A 21,759-nucleotide genomic window follows, 5' to 3' on the forward strand; every position below is an offset into this window, starting at 1 on the left:
GCGGAGGTGGTTCAAGCACCTACATTGAACACCTTCAAGAGTAAATGGGATGCTTATCTTGCTGGGATCCTATAACCCCAGCTGACTTCCTGCCCTTTGGGCAGGGGGCTGGACTTGATGATCTCCCGAGGTCCCTTCCAGCCCTAATGTCTATGAAATCTGTGAAACAATATTAAGAGACCAAATTAAGACAAAGAACCCCAAGGAACGTCACTATTGTTACTCAAACCAAACCTTGCAGGAATTTGTCTTGTTGAATAAAATTTCAAATTGAGATTTAAAAAAAAAAAAAAAAAAAAGGCCTGTGAGTTGGTGGCATGAAATAGTTGTTCAGAAGGGTACTTTTTAAAATAATCAAACTTATTTTAGGCTACTTTAAAAACTAGGCAGAAATCTCACAGATAGGGCACGTTTGTTGCCCTAAGTCTCATAATTAAATGTGAAAACAGATGTCTGTGGGCTAATTAACCAGTGTGTAAAGGCTAAGTTATATCTCAAATTTATTATATGTTTCTTGTATCTTTTTTCTTCTTTGTGATCAATTATTTATTCTTATTTGTAATTTATAGTAATTTCTTATTTCATGCCAAGAACTATGGCAATTAAGCAGTTATATAAAAGTATTTTCTTAATTAAAATTTTGGCTGATAATGTACTTTAACCATCCCATGTATATTGAAAGTATCTCTAACTTCACGTGTTTTATGTGAAGGTTAAAGGACATTACTCCTTAATCGCAAACCAACTAAAGAAAGAAAAATCAATATACAAAGTAAATGATAAATGAACAAAATGTAAAACATCCATTAAGTTTTAGTGCACAGATACAGTTATTTCTTTCATTATAAAGTCTGTTTTAATTAATATTTTCTTGCTGAGGATTATAGTCTTCTTTCATATGGCAGTTAAAAAAAACTGGTTCTGTTACATGCAACCATAAATCATTGCCTTAATTCTAAACCAGCACTAGCCTTCATATTCCCAATGTAGAAATCTACTACTTGAGCTACCAACCTAATATCTCTCCAAGGTGAGAGACCTACACAGTAGGGACCTACTCAGTCAGTGGGGTATTGTCCATGAAATGGGTATTGTCTGCAAAATCTGCAAAGGAAAAGAACTTACCAAAAATAAAATGCTGGCTCCCGCAGTCATCACGGCTGCTGTAACCTGGCCCACAAGGAGTGGGGTGTGTCACTAGTGTGAAGGGGAGGAGCCAAGATGGCGGCTGTACCTGTCTCTTGTAACTAATTGGCTAAGAGGGCTGCCTGCTATTCTGCCCCACCCCTCTATGCCAATCAGCAGGAAGGGGCACAACCTCGCAAAGGACAGCCCTCTTAGCCAATCAGTGGTGAAGGGTGGGGCCACTGCCCCCCCCAGCCAATCAAAGGCATGGGGGAAGCCCACCATGATAAGCCCAAGAAAATGGCCGGCCCTGTGTTCTACCTGTAAAATTGGTAGCCTGCATCCTTGATTTTGGTAGGTCCCTAATCAGCCAATTTGGAGCATCTTTTGTTACTAGGTTACATAACTATTTGTGAGACTACAGTAAAATATTAGCATTCTGAAATCTTGTCCTCTTTCCTTAACTAAAGTAGGAAGTAAGGCATTTTGTGTCGTTTTTCTGCCATCCACAAATCCAGCAGGTTTATGCTGAAAATCTGTATGACTGAATGAAGAATGTCTGGATTTGAAATATTAGGGAACTTTGTTCTGTTCTTACCTCTCTGACACTGGCCACATACAATTCTTTTGTTAACTTATTTTTAAAACAGTTGGCTAATAATTGAATGGCTTTCATAATTGAGGGATGAAGTTTCTGTCAGAAAAAATGGCTAAATTCATGCAAATATTAGTAAAGATTAGTTTTTAACTTCTGATTCCCTGTTTTATGGCTCTGTACACTTTCCCTTTAGAAAAAGGTATTTGAAAGTTTTTGGCATGTGTGTCTGAGGTTTGAGGAGTAGAAGCTGTTCTGTTGTTTTGGTTAATTGGCTGTCTCGGTATTTTTTGTTGTTGCTTTTTCTTGGATAGTTGGGTTTTTGTTAATACAGTTAATAGCTTGAGTTTATCTACATAAAGATTTTTGTAATATTGCTTTATGGTCAATATACATGTACTTTATAACTTTGACTTCCATATGTAGCTTTCACACACAACTTTCTAGAACTCTCCTATCAGTTTCATTTGTAACTGTGTATATTCTAATACTAGAAGAGCCATGGTGTTTGTTTGTCTGTCCATAACACTTTATTCGCATTCTTCAGAGTGTTCCAAGCATGGGGGAGTGCCGCCATGATCCCGAAGTCATGCTGAGGACCAGACAGTAGGTGGGGGCTGGCCTCAGCTCCCCAGCCCTACTGCCTGTGGGCAGTACCAAGGACTGGACAGGGGGTGGGAAAGCCGAAGCTAGTGCCAAGGCATGGTCCCTGCAAGAAGCAGGACACCAGCAGCATGGGGTGGTAGGCGGTGGCACTCCATCCCAGCCCGTCCTCCTCCTGCCCCCTCCCCCCCCCCCCCCCCCCCCCCCCCCGTCATTCTTGACAGGCAACTGGTTAGTGTTTTAATAAACAGATTAAATCTAAATAAATGTAATAACATTTGTGAAACATCATAATTTAAATGGTGAGCATAGATATAAAGGTGAGATTTTCAAAAGCCCTTCTTCCTTTAGAAACTCAGTGAGCCTTAAGTGCCCAGCTGTTTTTGTGCCCTTTGAAAATTCTCCTGCCCTCTCTCCGTGTTTAGTAGCTGTCTCCTGATACTTAAAACAGAGAAGCATTATGAAGGTGCGCAATAAAATACTTGCATGCTTTGCAATTAAAAATCACTATTCGACTACAAATATTGTGGAATTATCATGGCTATTTTTGTGTTAAATACTATATTGTCTCATGTTGAGAACACACCCATATAAAACATGCACATTTTTTGGAAGGCAGAATGTCAAGAAGATTTTCTCAGAGTTCTGGCCAACTATGACAAAGGCCTCATAGCTACTTCTGGGAGAATCACTGCTCTTCTAGGAGAAACCATGACTACAGATGTTCAGGATTTTTCTCCCAAAGCAAAAATGGCTCCTCCTGGACAAAAATAACCTGGGAACAACCAGTATTAAAACACTCCCAGGAGAGTTTTTTCTTGGAGAGCAAATGTCTCTAAGTTCTGTGGCTTGTTTCAGAAGAGAACATAGAATCATAGAAAATGAGAGTTGGAAGGGACCTTGGGAGGCCATCTAGTACAACCCCCTTCTGAAAGCAGGATCAACCCCAACTAGATGATCCTAGCCAAAGCTTTGTCTAGCCAGATCTTAAAAACCTCCAAGGATGGAGATTCCACCACCTCTCTGGGTAACCTGTTCCAGCATTTTATTTCTCTCTTGATGAGGAAATTCTTCCTAATATCCAACCTCAACTTCCCTTGCTGCAACTTGAGACTGTTGCTCCTTGTTCTGTCATCCGCCACCACTGAGAACAGTCTAGCTCTGTCCTCTTTTGAAATCCCCTACAGGTAGTTGAAAGCTGCTATTAAATCCCCCCTTATTCTGTTCTTCTCTAGACTAAATTAGCCCAGTTCCATCAGTCTTCCCTCATAAGTCATGTGCTCCAGCCCCCTCACCATTTTTGTTGCTCTCCTCTGGACTCCCTCCAATTTGTCCACATCCTTTCTTTAGTGGGTGCCCAAAACTGAACACAGTACTCTAGATGTGGCCTCATCAGTGCTGAATAGAGGGAAATAATCACTTCCTTTGACCTATTGGCAACACACCTACCTATGCAAGCCCAGTATGCTTTTAGCTTTCTTTGCAACAAGGGTACATTGCTGGCTCATATTCAGCTTATTTTATCCACTGTAACCCCAAGGTCCTTTTCTGCAGAGCTGCTGCCAAGCCAGTCAGTGCCCAGCCTGTACTGGTGCATGGGATTGTTCCATCCTAGGTGCAGGACTTGGCACTTGTCCTTGTTGAGCCTTATGACATTTCTTTTGGACCAATCCTCCAATTTGTCTAGGTCACTTTGAATTCTAGCCCTACCCTCCAGCGTATCTACTACTCCCCCCAGCTTGGTGTCATCTGCAGACTTGCTTAGGGTGTACTTTAAGCCATTTTCCAAGTTGTTGATGAAGACATTGAATAAAACTGGCCCTGGAACTGACCTCTGGGGCACTCCAATCGATAGCGGCTGCCGAATAGACATTGAGCCATTGATTACTACATTCCAAGCCTGATGTTCCATCTAGGTTTCTTTCCACCTTATGATCCATTCATCCAGCTCATACTTACTTTGCTTGCCGTGAGAATGTTGTTGGAGACTGTATCAAAAGACTTGCTGAAATCAAGGTATACCACATCCATTGGTCTCCCTGCATTCACAGATCCAGTCACGATAGAAGGTAATCAGCTTGGTGAATCCATGCTGACTGTTCCTAATTACCTTGTCCACCAAGTGCTTAGAAATGGATTATTTGAGGATCTGTTTCCTGATTTTTCCAGGGACTGAGGTGAAGGTGACTATCTGTAGTTTCCTGGTTCCTCCTTTTTCCCTTTCTTAAGTATGGGCGCTATGTTTGCCATTTTCCAATCATCTGGGACCTCTCCTGATTACTGTGAGTTGTCAAAAATGATGGCTAATGGCTCTACAATCACATCAGTCAACTCAGCACTCTCAGGTGCATCCCATCTGCCCCCATGGACTTGTACATGTCCAACTTTTCTAAATAGTCCCTAACCTGTTTTTTCGGCACTGAGGTGTGCTCACCTCCTCCCCAAGCTGTGCTGCCTGGTGCTGTAGTCCAGGAGCTGACCTTGCCTGTGAAGACAGATGAAAAATTGAGCATTCAGCCTTCCTGCATCCTCTGTCCCAAGGTTGCCTTTTCCATTCAGTAAGGGACCCATACTTCCCCGATTCTCCTCTTGCTGCCAACATACTTGTAGAACCCCTTCTTGTTCCCCTTCATATCCCTTGCTAGCTGCAATTCCAAATCACACTTCCTGAAGCCTTTCTGACTTCATCCCTGCATGCCTGAGCAATACTCTTGTATACTCCTCCCTATTTGCTTTTCTAAGTTTCCACTTCTTGTAAGCTTCCTTTTTGTGATTTAGTTTACTGAAGAGTTCCCTGCTAAGCCAAGCTGGTCTTCTGCCATACTTGCTAGTCTTCCTGCATATCAGGATGGTTTCTTCCTGCACTCTCAGTAAGGCTTGTTTAAAGTACAGCCAGCTCTCCTGGACTTCTCTTTTCCTCAGATTGGGAAGGATCCTTTGGGAATCCATAAGTTCCCTGAATGAGTTGAAGGCTGCTTTTCTGAAGTCCAAGGTCCTTACTTTCCTGCTTTCCATCCTTTCCTTCTGCAGGATCTTGAACTCTCTCATCTCATGGTCACTGCTGCCTAAGTTGCCATCTACTACTACGTTCCTCACCAATTCATCCCTGTTTGTGAGCAGCAGGTCAGGAAGAGCATGGCCCCTATTTGGCTGCTCCAAAACTTGCACCAGGAAGTTGTCCCCAACACTCTCCAAAAACTCTGTGGATTGCCTGCACAGTGCTGTATTACCCTCCCAGCAGATGTCAGTGTGATTGAAGTGCCCCATGAGAACCAGGGTCTGTGATTGGGAAGCTTCCGCTGGCTGTTTGAAGAAGGCCTCATCTACCACATCCTCCTGGTCTGGTGGTCTATAGCAGACTCCCATCACGACATTGCACTTGTTGCTTTCCCCTCTGACACTAACCCAGAGACTCTCAACAAGCCTTTCTCCAGTTTCATACTGGAACTCTGAGCAATAATATGGTTCTTTTTCAGAATGTGCAACTCCTCCTCATCTCTGCTGCTGTCTGTCCTTCCTCAGTGGTTTGTACCTATCCATGACAGTACTTCAGTCATGCAAGCTATCCCACCAAGTCTCTGTTATTCCAATCACGTCATAGTTCCATGACTGAAAAAACTTGCAGTTCTTCCTGCTTGTTTCCTAGGCTCTATGCATTGGTGTACAGACACCTGAAGTAACTAGTTGATTCTTCCGGACTTCCTGCCCCTGGGGCAGGGGGCTGAACTCAGTGATCTTCCAGGGTCCTTTCCAGCCCAAATGTCTATGAAATCTATGAAATTAGGGCAATGAGAGCACCTCCCCTGTTGCCCCCTACTGCCCTCCAGGTGTCCTACTTCACCATGTGCCTCAGGGCTTTAGTTTCCATCCCGTGGCGAACCTAGTTTAAAGCCCTCCTCACTAAGTTAGCGAACCTTTCTGTGAAGAAGCTCTTCCCTCTGTTTGTCAGGTGGATCCCAACATAGTGCTTCAACTGGGATCTCCCCCTGCCCCCAACTAGGGAGACAGTGAGAGCAGAATCTTCCTCCTTCACAGTCCCCACATTGTGTTGCAGGGAAACAGGCTGACCATGAGCTGTCTGGGTCAGCTAGTCAGGGCTGCCCTATGCACTGCTGCCATCTGGCATCAAGCAAACTAAGGGAGCCTGCAGCACATGCTGAGATGTATGCACAAGAACCCCCTTGGCTGGACAGTGTCAGCACTGCAAACTGTCCACTTTTCAGGGCCTCAGTAATTGAATCTCTATACATGCAGCTTTAGGTAAGTTTTTCTATCAGAACAAACCTGGGAGAATTCTCCCAAATTATTTGGATGTGTGTATGCTTCCTTAGAATAAGTCCTGAAAACATAGTGTGTTTAGGAAATGTTGCATCCCAGGAGAGAGTCTGAGTGAGGCAGTAGGGAGCAGGAACTTCCTGATGTAGCTGTTAGTTCTTTACTGTAAAAAGTTCTTTACTTAAGTTCTTGTGAATAAAGTGTTGTTTCCACATCACAGGTATCATCAAAATAGTACAGTCAGCTCGCTTGCTGTTTTGGGCACAAGCTACAGTGCTCAGACATTAGCTCTGTTTGTTAGAGGGTTAACCAAGGGCGCCACTGAGCCAGACAAGCAGGAAACATCTGAGCAGCTGCATAACATGCACAGTCTGTCTGGGCATGCTTATTGTCTAATGTAGAGAACAGCTTTCCCACTTAATACTTGCACCCCAGTTTTGGTGGGTTAGTTTTGGGGGGAAATGTTTGTAGTATGCAAGAAAGTGTGGTATATTAGATAACAGTGTGGTAATTCATAGCAAACAGTAGTGTTTTAATGGTAATTATTTATGAGCAGGTTTCCTGGATCGATCAAAGAGACACGTTTGGTCCTGCCTCCCGTGCCTGTGCTCATTCTCTCCTGCCACGGCTTGATAGGCGTAACAAACATAAAACACGCAGGTGGAAAGCTTCCAGTTTTAATAAGTGCTACAATATGCCACTCCCCGTATTACCGCTATCTCCTGCAGCTGACACAGGTTCAGGCTCCCGCTAGTATAGTATGTTTATGCAAGCTTAGTCACACTTCCTTATATCCAGGAGACACAAACTGCAGCTCTTCCTGCCCTCTGCTGTGGATAGATGGCTGCTTGTGGCTTATAAGCTTCTTTTCCCTCACCCCTGTTTGGAATGAATGGGATTCTAATAGTAAGATACATTACTCAGGATATTGCATATACATCTTGTCCCTGGCTCACTCATTCGAAGTCTCTAAGTAACATTGTGTACCTGTCCCAGAGAGAGCTGTGCTGGCTTCACTCACAACATCCCAAAAACACCTCTATCTGCTGTCCCTGAGGAAAACTACCCCTCTCTCGTGCCTATGCCTCCGCGCAGGAAACTGCCCTGTTGCTCTGGCTTACTCTCAGCCAACACTCCGGTTCCCCTTCCAAGGGGGAACCTGCTTCATTCAGCCATGGGTTCTATTATCCAAAGTCCTTAAGTTTCAATTAACAAACTCCTGGTCAGCTCCACTGTCGGTCTGTGAATCCTTAATTATCAATTGACAAGTTTCCTGATCGGCTTCACCACTGGTCTGTGAGTCCTTAACTGGTAATTAACATGTTTCTTGGGCTACACAGCTGTTGCTGAAATCATGAACGTTAACAAAGCTAAGTCATTTGTTTAAGGGTGGGGCTGTTCCCTGAATTATTGCATGCTGTACATTGGGAAATGGTAGTCAATTCCAAGCTAACAGATATGACATGGGTCTAATGATATGTCTATGCTAAAGTCACAGAAGTCATTGCAGTGTTATGTAGAGAGACCTGAGCTAGCTGTGGTACCTCTAGAGCATTGATTTCAGTACAGACTAATTTACCCTGTAGTACAGCCATATATATATCTTGGTTCTCAGGAGGCTCAAGTTCTCCTTCCAGGTCTCTCATAAATTCACTGGGTGATCTTAATTAGGTCACTTAATTTTGCCATATCTCAGTTGTTCTCTCTTTCAACACAGGTATGAGATTTTTCCTTCTTACAAATTCTTTGATACAGAAAGCACTCGAAGTCTTCTTAGATGTTTACTCTCTGTTAGACCCTGACTCTGTGCGGTGCCCAGCAACTAGGGAAACGACGATCCAATTGCTCATGGATCCTGTTACTCATTTGCCAGAGCAAGCAGGTAGCAAACACCAGCACACATTGCTCGCAACAGCTTTATTCAGAATGGAGACAGCTTTGGACTAGCTCTTTCACAGATGAACAGCCTGTGAAACTGGGAAGCCGCAGTGAACATTAGTTCTTTTTACATTTTATACACCTTGGTTAATTTTCATTAACATTTACTTCACCTTTGCCCCTCCTTTGTTCCACCCATCTCGCATCCTGTCTCAAGCTCCGCCTCTGTTTACTGTTTTTACTTCATTAGTATGGAATTGCCTGTGCATTTCATTCATTTACATGCCTTTTTGCTATGAGTGCATGCGTAAGACTGTGTATCTGGCTTCTCTCAGTCAATCGCCATTTCTTGCTGACTCCTCCTTCATCTCCAAGGTCTTGCTTCTGCTTTATCTCCTGATGATAGCTGGTGGGCTGCATCTTGTTCTTCTTATACCATATATCCTACACACTACCCCATTGTTAGGGAACTGCTTGCCTAAGTGTTTTGCAATGTTACTTTTAATATATCAGTCTGCCTTGTGGTGAGCAGCTTTGCTGAAGCCACAGATTAAAGCCTTGTTTCAGCTGCAAATCCAGTGCTTCCCAAGATCCAAATATTGTCAACCTAACACTCTCTCATGCTTATGATTTCCCACATTGGCTTCCAGCCATCTTCCAACAAAATAGATTTATGTTCATGAGAACTTTGTTTCAAAGTTTGAGTGGTGCTTTCTGAAATTTAGAAAGATAGAGAGGATTATGAAGAAAATGTCAGTGTGCAAAAGGCTTGCAACATCTGTTACATTTGATTTAATACTACTTCGTCCTTTTTATGTTGAGAATAGTTCCTGCCATATTTTTGTTTTTGACAGAAATATATATATAATCCTTAATAGCCAGAAAGTAAGGTCTGATGACTGATCAGTAGAAGGGAAATTATATATTGTTACAAAACTCTACTATGTGATTTACTAATTTGCCTCTTGAAAGGATGAGAGTGACAACCTTGACAGTATCATTTAAGTGATTTAAAACAAAATTATTTAGATTAAATTTCACAATTACTATTTTTTTTATTTTGCCCAACAGCATAAAGTGTTGGTCCAAATATTTTGCTTTTGGTGAGAAGGGAGTACAGAATTGCTAATCAGTAACAAATGCAGCGTATTCAACTATGTGACTTACAGCCTATGTTACACAAAGCAATTTTTGTAGGCAGCATTATAGGTGGTTTTCACAACTCTTATGGAGGTACGTAAGTTAGCCACCACTGCTAGATCATTTTGGTGTTTCTACTCAGACATTTACTGACATTATGGCAGTGGGAGAAAGAACTAACGCACTGCATAGGAGCTGATAATTTACCTTGTTCTGCTACCTGACTCCCCCAAATACACTTTTTCTTTATAATGTTTGTAAGTTGTATTTTGTGGCTTTAATTGTATATGGTATTTCTCTCAATTTCAGATAAACACTCAAAAATATATCAGAGCTTTAGTACTTACATATAAATTAGCTCCCTTATACAACTGTTTTATAGAATATTTATATAGTTCAAAACATTTTCAGTTTTGTATGTTTCTAAAAAGTATTCTAAATACGCATTTTAATTGTTTATGTAGCAACCAAAATTCTGCCATCAAAATCATATCAGATGGTATATACAAGTCATGGAGTTTCTGTTGTGGTTTTTCATTGCATCTTACTTGTGCTTTGTTCTATTTTTGACAGGTTGTGGAAAATGTCCTAAAAGTAAACCCAGTGTTGGGACCTCAAATGTTTCAACCACTTTTACCGTCTGTGTTCAGGGGGATAATAGATGGAGAGGTAAGAATTGTTTTTTTTAAAAACTACTCTAGATTCTTTTGTCAAGAATATTTGCCTACAACTTTGTTCCCATATGTTTGAAACCAAATACTAATATTTGGGTAAGTAGAAGATTTAATTAAAAAAGATGGAATCTTATGATGGGAATATTTTGTATAATTTCACATGCTTGTTTTTTACCTCTTGGAAAAAACCGCATGTGCACTATAATAGTTTTTCCATCATTCCTTTTCCAATTCATATATTCATATATTGTAGAGCTTTTATAACATGTTGTTAAGTATTTTATTAGGCTTATAGCAGTAGGGAAGAGGAAAATAAGAATCAAATTTAATTACAGATATTAAATTGATTTTATTCTTGATATTTATAATCCTACTTTATATAAAATGTGGTTGTGATTCTTATAAATAAAAACTGTTATGTTTTAAATATGTTTATACATGTGTAAGTAGAGTTCTAAAAGTATGTATTCTAAAAAATTGCTAAACCACTCTTATTTACACATGTGTCTATATGGTCCATTGATGTAGAAGTTCCACAATAACCTATAAGTGCTTGGTTGCTCAAATTTAACTTAACATCCCTACTGCTTATTGTGCTATATTTTGGAAATTAGGGAAAGTGGATGTTAAGTTCAATTTCATTATCTGAACCTGTTTAAGTATAATGGACTACCATTCTTGACAAAGCTTAAATAGTATCCAGCCAGCTTGTACTGTTGGTTTGCACACTGGGCACCTTGTTTCTAAAGATCAGTCCTTAAACTAATGTTTTTCACAGCAGTCCCTCAGGATTTAGGCCTATTACTGGTTAAAACTTTTAAGCTGTGTATGCATTTCTGATAATATTGTGTAGGAATGCATTCATCTGCTTACATACAGCTCAACAAAATTAACTATATTGGTTTTGCTCAAACTTTCAGATGGAAATATGTCTACTAAGCTGAAACCAAGAATAGAACATGTTAGCTGGAAGAAACTCAATGTAGAATGTTGAAAATGAATACATTGAATGACAGCTTATAGGTAGTTATATAATTACAAAGCTTCTGTATTTTCACAAATAAAATGCATATAACAAACTATTATATAAAACTGAGTTAATACACCAGTGCTTCCACACAAAGGTCTAGCCACTCTAGAAGTAGAGTGTCTATAATGACTAATTTAATTCAAATGAAAGCACAAAGGAAGAGGCATTTAAAAAGATGTGCATCTTATTATGGCAAATAAATAGAATAGATGACATTCCAGATCATCATTTTTTATGACATGTTTAATAGCACTTGTTTGTTAAGAGGAATTCAAATAATTTGACAAAAAAGAAACCTTAGCGTTGTAAGCGAGCATTTTAAAGTACTTCCCAGGTCTTTGTTTTAGTGAAAATCAAATATTCTATGCCAGTGGTTTCAAATGATAGAAATCCTATAGATTTCTATCATTTGTTAATTAGTTCATTAGTTAATTTCTGATAGTTGGCTGACTCATGAAATAAAACTTTTTTTTTATTTATAGTTATTAGGAATTATCTTAATCAATTACAGGCTTTGGTTTGCTGTCTTGCGATGGGAAGCCACCACTGATAATTTATTACTAAAAATATTAACTAGAATTAGTCTTTATTTCTAATAGAAAATATTCTGCTGTTCATCTTGTTATGTCGTCCAGTCATCTTCTCAGTGTTATGGTTTAAAAAAAGTTATTAGTGAGAAATTACATTAATTTTAAATATTTACCATAAGTTCTCTCTTTCATTTTTATTACCATGTTATATGTGGCTACATATTATATGTATATATATTTGTGACACATGACTTAAGTATTAGTATCTTGAATGAAGAGAATATGGCTAAAGAAAAAGCATACTAAAAATTAATGTTGCCTCGTTATTTTTACATTTCATATTCCAAAATGTATCTTGTTGATTTTCCTTTCTTTGTTTAGACTTTGTCATGCTGAACTGTTTGTTGTGGTGCTCTCTTGTTTTGAGGTGTTACTTTACCTCGCTTCCATTTTCTGACCCTATTTTTTGTTTCATAAAAAGTTAAAATAACATACGTCTCTTTCTCTGTCATCCATGGTTTGTTTCAATGATGTGTGCGTCACTGCACTCTATTTCTCAACTCTTACCACTGGAAAAGTGCCACTATTGGGAACTGCAGCATTGAGCTGCCATGGCCAGATGGTCTGTACCTTTTTCAAAAGGTAACCAAACTGTTACTAAAAAATTAACTGAATGGTTACTTGTTAAAAGCCTTCTGCACTGAGGCAAATGAACTCATTAAGGAAGGAAAAGGAGACTGATTCAAGCTGCTGCTTCAGTGGTCAGCAGTCTTTTAAGTCTGTTGGCTGGATTGATCTTGTTTGGGCAGACAGGTGGTAGGGCCCAGCTGCTGTTGTTGCTTTTCCCCATAGTGGCATGGGAAAGCCATTCCTGCTGAAAGACCCTGTATGCCCCATGTCCATGGACCTGGTCAAATGTCTCGCCCGGAGGCTGTATGTAGCCAACCACTATGCTACTTGATGATTTATGACTTGCAAAGCCTGAGTATGTAGAAGCGTAATGATATACGAGTCTGTTAGATCTTTCTCTCTTTCAAGATGGCCACCAACAGGTGACGCCCTTCTGAGCTCCTCCAGCTCAGGTCCCTTTTGCACATTTCCCTCCCCCCCGACTCTCTGCCCCCCGTTCCTCTCTCCACCCCCCTAACCTTTGCCTCTCCCTAGCCTGTGCTTGGGGACCTCCTCTCTGCCCCTTTTCCCTGCTTTCTGAGCTTTTTTCCCTGGGCTCTGGCACCATGTCTTGCCTCTGCTCCTCCCCCACCCCAACCTGTGCTCTCCCTTTATTCCTACTGCCTCCCTCCTCCAGAGCTGCTTACCCTGGTCTCTGCCATCTCTTCTTGTCTTAGGACATATCCTCAGCCCCTGCAGGGATGTTCTGCCCCCCCCCCGGGGGCTGATTTTTGGGGCTGTTTTGGCCCCTCCAGTCCCCAGCTTCAGTCTGAGACTTCCCCTCTCTACCCCTGTAGCAGCCCCTGTGGGAGTTAACCCTCTCCTACCCAGGATGGCTGCCAGCCGCCTCCATGTCTTCTGTGAGAGCCTCGCTGATGGGTCCCTGCTGACTAGCTGCCACCAGGCAGTACTCACGTTGCTGCCCGAGAAGGGGGACCTTGGCTGCCTTAACAACTGGCAGCCCATCTCCCTTCTGTGTGCTGAGTATAAGATCTTGGCAAAGGCCCTGGCAAACCAGCTCCACACTGTCATGTTCTCTGTTATCAGGCCTAAGCAGAGCCACTGTGTGCCGGGCAAGACCATCCAGGGCAACCTGTTCCTGCTGTCTGACCTGCTCATGGCTGCGGAGCTCTTGGTCTGGATGTCGGCTTGGTTTCTCTGGACCAGGAGAAAGCCTTTGATCACATTGACCACCAGTACCTGCTCGGCACCCTTAAGACTTTTTTGGCTTCGAGCTTTTTTTCATTGCAGCACTCCGGGTCCTGTACCACAATGCCTCCAGCCTCTTGAAGGTGAATGGCATGCTGTGCACCCCATTCCTGATGCATTGGGGCATCTGTCAGGGCTGCCTCCTGCCAGGCATGCTGTATGCCCTGGCCATCAAACCGCTGCTGCACGCTCTGTGACATTGCCTGACTGGCTTAGCCCTGCCACTGGGCCCGACTACTAGCCCTCCGATCTGGCTGATGGCGTACGCAGGCGATGTGACAATCTTCCTGGGCAGCCAGGAGGATGTGTGGGCCCTGGGACTGCCAGCGCACCTACGAGCTCGTTGTCGGCCTGCATCAACTAGGGCATGAGTGACATACTGCTGCTCTTGATGTGGGTTGGCAAACCACCCCTGGACCTGCCGGGGGGGTTTCGCCTTGCACCGGGTAGGCCTCAAAACCCTGAGTGTTCCTGGGGCTGCCGGCCTTTGCAGACCGCAACTGGGAGGACCTGGAGGAGGGGGTGGAGGCCCACCTGTGGTGCTGGTGCTTACCCACCCTCTCCTACCGTGGCCGGGTCCTCATCACCAGCAACCTGGTGGCGGCAACCCTGTGGCACTGCTGCGTGGTGCTGGACCCCCTGCCAGAGCTGCTCAAGAGGCTGCAGCAGATCCTAGTGGATTTCTTTTGGGATGGGCGCCACTGGCTCCCATGAGCCGCCCTTTACCTTCCCACCACCGAAGGGCAGGACCTGATCGACCTGGCCAGCAGGGTGGCCGCCTACCACTGGCAAGCCCTCCCGTGGCTCTTGTATGCCAAGGGCCACCTCCCATGGTGGCAGCTGGCATGCCAGTTCCTGCACCGGGTAGGAGGCCTCAGCTTTGACCAGGAGCTGTTTATGCAGGACCTCACCTTCCTGAACAGGACAGTCTTTGCCCCATTCTGCCACAGCATGGTGTGGGCCTGGCAGGCTGCCTTCCATCTTTGTCCCCAGGCCAGGCGCCTGCATTTCTTGCAGCTGCTTCAGGAGCCCCAGTCTACAACCTGGCCCTGCAGCATGTTGTGTCAAGTCTGGCCTCCACCAGCCTTGTAGCTGCCCTCATTGAGGTGCACACCACCCGCCTGGGGCACCTCCTGGACCCCACTCAGTTGGGCTGGTTGTCAGCCAAGGCCCCAGCTGGCCCTGCGCTGTGTCCCCACCATGGGCTGGCTTTGGGCTGTTAGGGCTGCCCTACCAACAGAGGCAGCGGCCACCCTGGAAGGCTACCTCCGAGTCCACCAGACCTTCCCCACCGCAGACGCTGCTGGTGACACCTTCCCACCACTGCTGGTCATTCCAGCGGTTGCCAGTGAGCTGGCTGACTGGTCCAACACACTGCTAAGGCTCCCCATGCCCCCCGGGAGCAACACGGGCTGCCCGTTCAGTACACTGTCCTGGAGGGGACTCTACGCATGCCCAGGTGCTAGCTGGCCATCCTGACACATTGTGGTGGTGGCACCTGGCATTGCCCGGGACCCCAGCATGACACACACTGTACAAGGCGCCCACCATCAAGAAGCCCAGCGTCCTCCAATGGAGATTGGTGCACGGCATCCTAGCCACTGGCACCTTTGTGTACCACCTGGACCTGGTAGCCTCAGTGGCCTGCTTCTTCTGCTCAGTGGTGCTGGAAGAGAACGTATTCTATGCCTTCCTCAACTGTCCCTGGCTGTGGCTGTTCTTTGCCATCCTCACCGCTTCGGGCACTGGGCCAGGACTTTTCAGAGGACACATACATCTATTCTTTCCTGTACCGGGTGGCTGAGCAGGGCACAGTCAGCCTGGCCAACTTCCTACTGGGCCAGGCCACGATGGCCACCCTGAAGAGTCGGCAAAATCAACTCACTGGGACCGGGATGGACGGCATCCTGCAGCTCTTCTGCCTGCTGGTGTGGGCCCGCCTCTCACTTGAGTTTCAACATGTGGTCCTCTGGCAGACGGTGCCCACTTTTGAGGTATGCTGGGCCATCGAAGGGGCGCTGTGCTGAGTCAAGGGGGGATGCCTGCTCCTTGCACTGTGATGCCTCCACCTGCTCAGGGTGCGGGGGTGGGTCCAGTGAGCCAAAACCTTGGGCTTTGTTTGTGCAGGCTAACTCCTGATGTCCTGAGGCCTCCCTGGGTGTCCCTGTTGGTAGAACTGTATATGTCTTCTCTTGTCTCTTGTGTTTTAGTTTTGTTTTCTTTTGTTTTTGTCTACTGTGTGTGGGCAGGCCTTGCAGGCCATGAGCCCAGGCCTTGTCCTTGAGGCGAGCAACCTATATATATGGTCTTTACTGCCCCCAATTTGTCACCCTCCCTGGAACAAATGTTTCTAAAAGTCAAAGTCTCTCTGTTACAGGTCCTCCTATTAAATGTGCCATTGTTCATGGTGATGATGGGTGGAACAATGATATTCCTAAATTCATAATCATGATTGGGATGTAAATTCTAATTCTGTCAAACAGCCTAAATAAATGAGCTGTGAATCGTAAGTGGGCGTGGAGTTTCGTTGGTGTGATGGAGGGAATTGGCTGAGTAGCCAGTGCAGTTCAAGAAGTCTTAGCTACCTTGTTGGCACTGGATTTATTACCCAGATACCTTGTTCTGGGCACACCCAAATCCTAAGACTGACCACAACCTCTCCATTTGATAAAAGACAAATTTTATTGTTACACACTAATATCAGATAAGAATAATGCAAACAATTCTATATCTACCAGTCCCGGATCTGTCACAGAGAGAAGGTACGTCTGACCAGTATGCGAGTTTCACCCTAAGGTTCTCTCTTGAATATCAGATAGCAGGTTGGAGGCCGAGCCCCCAACTCGCTCTTCCCCCCCGCCCCATGTGGGGTGGGTGAGACAGACTGGTGGTATGCGCTCTGTTCATCGTGGCCTTTGGTTCTCCTGTCTGGGATCCTTTGCTGATCTGAAATTCCTCCTTTTGTATTCTTTCTCTCCTCTGATGACTCTTCATCTCTGGGCATTGTTGATTGGTGTCCTGGTGTTAGTCATACTGTACACATTGTGTCGTCAGTATATTCCTTTGTTTTAATAAACCTGTCACACACACACACACCTTAATTTACTTATTTATCAGTCTTCCTGATTTGGTCTGTTCACCAAAACCAGAAATCCCATGGGCCCTGCAGTTGGGTACTGTGACCTAATGCCACCTTATTTCATGTTATGGAACAACGTAGTACATGTCTTCAATTTCCCAGTCTATGTGTTTGCTGGTTTTAGACACAGTGGGCCTTGAAGGAAACTTTGGTGTAAACAGGTTTTTAGAAATCAGTTAACCCTTGCCATCACTCTGCACCATTGTGCAGTGTCTACTTTACTGACAAGCCGCTTCCCGTAAGGAAACCTTTAAATACAGTTTTCTAGCCATCAACCTCAGTGAATGTTCTCTGTGTTTTAGGTTGTCACAAAAAAAAACAAACCCTGCAAGCAATACAATTTGCCTACTGGATTAGTATCTTTCCTCTTCTACTGTACAGAACTGTAGTGCAGCACCCAAGCAAATCCTACCAAGACACAATTTTTCCCATAGCTTCCTCAGTGCTGCCACATTGTATATTCGTTTCTGTTTTCAGTGATGCTGCGAAATTCTTCGCATGAATATTGTTAATGTGCCTGATGGTAACCCATTAAATAGTTGTGGGTAATGCACAAAAAGAAACAAAACCCATTTAATTATATCTGCAGTGATTCCACAGTACTAGCTGGATAAAATGTAATTATTTTGTTGTTAATATCAGCAGATAGAATTCTGAGTACCCATTGGAAGTAGATATTTTAAGTGTAAAGTTGTTGGTTTGCAGTCGCTTTTCAGAATACTTTTATAAGTCAGTGTCAGCCACTTGTTAACACATAGTTGGGAAAGATAACTCCAAGTCTAAGTAGTATTTACTATTTGTTTAGCATTAGCAATGTGCTTGTCATTATACAGACTACAAAAATTACAAACAGCCTATCCTCCGGAGAGATTATCATGTAAAATATAAACATGGGGACAAAAAGGGTATTTTGAGAAAAACTGGATGTGGTTATTAGAAGCTTTCTCTCTCTTACTTGAAATAGGATCACATATCTGAAAACCTAGTCATCTCAGACATAATGATAGGATAGCTTCCCCCAGTCCCATCCCCACCAAACCAGTAATGTTGTAAAATATTTGCTAGATATTGGAGCTAATGCCAGTACAATCTGTAGCGTTTCCTAAATTATAAAGTTGTATAAATTGAGGATTCATGATCATTACTGTAATTAGAGGCTGCCTTAAAATATATGTCCTATATTTGGGGAAATTAACTAGGAAATTAGCAGCTGCATAAACTTGCCAAAAACCGGAAAGTTGAAAGGCAAGTAAATAGTAATTTATTTTAAAAATTAATTCCAAATTTACATTTTTTTACAAAATACCTGTTACTAGTACAATTTGTGGCTCACAGAATAAAGTAGTTAGTCTTAAATGGATAATACTGGTGAGCACCAGTTTTTTTTTCCCAGATGTTTCCAGGAGCTCTCTCTGTGGCAGCAATTGCTCAATATATTTGTATTTTTTCTGTGATACATCTTTGGTACAGTTTTATAATACTTGACTCAATAAAAAACAGTAAGACAGGAAGAATTAACATGTATGCCAGTATTTTCCCTTTGCCATCAGGCTTTTTTGGTACTTCCTTAGTATGATGTAATTTTTTATTATTATAATTAAACAAAAATTCTGTTTCTGTATTTATTTTTGCTTCAGAGGTATCCAGTGGTGATGTCTACTTACTTGGGAGTCATAGGTAGAGTTCTTCTCCAGAATACAAGTTTTTTTTCACTGCTTCTGAACCAGATGGCATGCGAGCTGGGACAGAAGGTAAGAATATTTTGGCCTTAGCATTTCAAATGAACTGTATTTAAGGCCTGAATACACAAACACATTGATATTAGTAATATGAATAAATTGATATGCTTTATTGGTTGACATTTTCCAAGCGTACAAGTGAAACTAAAGAACCTTAACATCTAATCTTCTCCCTCTTCCAGCTCCTCAGAAATGTTTTTTAAAACATTTTTAAACATCAAATGAAAGCAGTCTTTAAATGCTCCAGTTCTGTTATGTGTTTCTAACCTAGTTGACCTCAAATTGTTGTACTTTAAAACTGTTATAAATAACTGTCAATGAATAAATACAAGAAAAAAGTCAAATATTAAGTGATTACTTGTAAAACCAATGAAAAATAATAGTGTGCAAGTGAAAGGAATTGAGTTGAAAACAAAAGAAAATAGGTAAAGTTGTGAATGATGAATTTTTAAAAGTTGAAAAGTTTGGCTGTTTCTTCGAGCTTATTCACCTACCGCTGCAGAAATACTGTATATATGAGGATCTTGATTTCCTGGAGTTGTTTAAGACAAAATATTCTTATTTAAATCATATTTATCTCTGATAGAGAAGGATACAGAAAATTTCTAGTTTCCTGGGCTGCAGACAGAAATTGTATATAAACCAGTATAAATGATTGGAAAACTATTCAAATCTGTAACACAACAGAAGTTCAGTGCACATAAACCACTTCCAAAATGCTTGAAACCAATTTAAGATGAACCTGGATGGATGTAGTATCAGATTTAACTGATTTCTGTTAAACAAGTTTATTGAACTTCTGTGGAGCAGGGAGGTGTGCTCTAGCAACCCAGGCTTCTGGCTTGGGCCACTGCAGGCATGTGGCTGCATTTCTAGAATCAAAAGTGAATGTCTGTTCAATTGCTTATCAGCAGGGATCCAGGTTTCCCATTTACTGCAGAAAAATGTGGATTTTATCCTTTAACAGAGAAGAATGCAGATTTTCCCCTTTTAAGCAGAAAAATTTGGTGAACAACAAATGCCCCTAGCAGACTGGCAGAATTCCAGGGGGCACAGCTCCACACCACCACCAATGCTGCCAAGTGGGCAGGGGGGGCGTCTTGCCTTGGCGGTGCAGGTGATGTTGAGCTCCCAGGGCAGCAGAGTGGGGTGCCCCAAGCCCGCAGCAGGCAGCCCTCATTCTCCAGTCCCCACCTCTAACAGGCTTTGCTCTTTCCATGCTGCCCACAGAGTGGGTGAGGGGGGTGGGAGCCAGACTTCTCTCTGGCCACAGGAGCTGCCACCTTCTGCAGGTGGCAGTCGGGGTTCAGGTTCTGCTCTGGGGAAGTGGGGGGTTGTGGACCCTGGCCCCACTCCTGTAGTCCTAGCAGCTGGGGGCCCTTTCCAGCAGGGCTGGAGGGGGCAGGGGGCTGTGGCTCATGAGTGAAGGGACCAGCAGTACTGGGAGAGGGGTGTCAGGCTGTGAAAGCAGTGTGAGGGGCACTGGCAGGACCCAGAGGCTGTGGATGGGAAGGGAGGGGCACCAGCAGGGCCAGGAGGCTATGAGTTGGGAGTGAGAGGCACCGGTAGGGGCAGGGCAGTGACATATCAGGGCTGCTCAGTGCCACAAAGCAGTGGGGGGCCAAGCCATAGCTGAACTCCTGTACTGGTGAGTGAACGGGGCATGGGGAGCTCTGATTTTTCTGTGATACCACCCCCCCCAAAAAAAATCAAAAGCCAAAATATATAGGTAGTTAGGGTTCATTTTATTATAATGATTGTGAGGCACTGGTAGGCTTCCAAATTGCTTTAAAATTGTAAAACTGTGTGTTTAACTGATACCTATATATATAGTGATGTTTCATTTTAATCATGGAAAAATGCGAATTTAGGGTTTTTTAATCAAAAACTTTTTGATTTTTTTAATCAGAATTTGCAATTTTTAAACAGAAAAAAAATCTGGATCCCTGCTTAGTAATTCAATCTACACAGCTTAAACTAACCTGTCAAGATTGAATTGATTCAGCCTCAGGTTTTTCATTTGTCTATACCTAGTCCTGATGTGTAAGAACTGTTATCTTTTCCTTCTCAAATCCTTGCATGTCTGTCTCTGGCTCCATCCTCCTAGCTCCCTCTCTCCCAGTAGTGGCCAGCTGTTTCCCGGGTTCTTCTCAACTTTTCCCAACTATTTCCTAGTTCATTCTCTTATGTTTATTTGTCTTCCTTAAATTTGTCTCCAGTTTTAATGGGAGATTCATTGCATAGCTTTCCTTTTACCTTGCTCCCTGCAGTACATACTAGAAAAAGCACCTTTCTCACCTGCTGTGAAGAATTTGCTGCCTCCCTCTTACTTTGGATTGAAATGTGCTATTCCCTCTGCATCTGCAAAACTAGCTCAATCTATGCCTCTGATTAGCCATATTTGATGAATGTCTATAGTGGAGAGTAAGGGGAATGAGTTAGGAACTCCCTCCCAGAATACAAAGACTTGATTGATTTAGACCTGCCTGCTCTGGCTTTCTATTAGTCAACTGTGTAATTCTAATTTTATAATCCAAGTTATTTGGTCTAGTGATGATGTGGTCTGTTTTGATGAGGGAGCATAGCTGGGAACTGTAACTAGAGTAAGGTTTGGTGCCTTGGCTGTTGCTGGAGAAACATCATTTCAGTTGTGGAACTCTCTGTAAGCCAGGGCAGGTTTTTTTCTTTATGACTATCTTGAGGCTTAATAATCTGCCGTTAGAGAACTAGACAGTCTTTTAAGAGCTTAGGTGAGACCATTTGAAATTGGGTATCTCCCAGTGAAACTGGGAGACCTAAATTTATATATAAAATATGTGGCCTAAAATAGAACTTCTTTAAAGTGCAAGGGCATCAATATATATCACTAATATTATGTAATCTTTAACAGCTTCAAATTGTATGGAAACAGTCCACATGTGGTATTAGGGGAATGAGTACTTGTCTTGCTTTTCTGTATTTTTAATTAAGTTACTGTGCATACTGTAGAATTTTTCACGTTGCAAGAGCTTTGTAGAACTGAGCATACACAGGATAATGGAAAATGTACTAACATTAATTATGGTCTCAGAATTTTTTTCCATATTAAGGAGATTTGATGTGTACATAAATGTATGACATGAGGCCAGAGTTGGGATTTGGAAGGCCCACTTT

General features: G+C 42.9%; 1 protein-coding gene across 1 annotated transcript in view; it reads left to right on the forward strand.

Annotated features, from left to right (window-relative positions):
- The window catches only part of IPO11 (importin 11), a 280,310-nt gene that overhangs the window by 152,217 nt on the left and 106,334 nt on the right, over positions 1 to 21,759 (forward strand). Inside the window, exons 25-26 of the mRNA XM_019532129.1 lie at positions 10,190 to 10,285; positions 18,505 to 18,618. Of these exons, the coding sequence (XP_019387674.1) occupies positions 10,190 to 10,285; positions 18,505 to 18,618 (210 nt within the window). The remainder of the gene's footprint in view (positions 1 to 10,189; positions 10,286 to 18,504; positions 18,619 to 21,759) is intronic.

The sequence above is a fragment of the Crocodylus porosus genome, unplaced genomic scaffold, assembly GCF_001723895.1.
Source record: "Crocodylus porosus isolate Cpor-Errol unplaced genomic scaffold, CroPor_comp1, whole genome shotgun sequence".
NCBI classification, from domain to species: Eukaryota; Metazoa; Chordata; order Crocodylia; family Crocodylidae; genus Crocodylus; species Crocodylus porosus.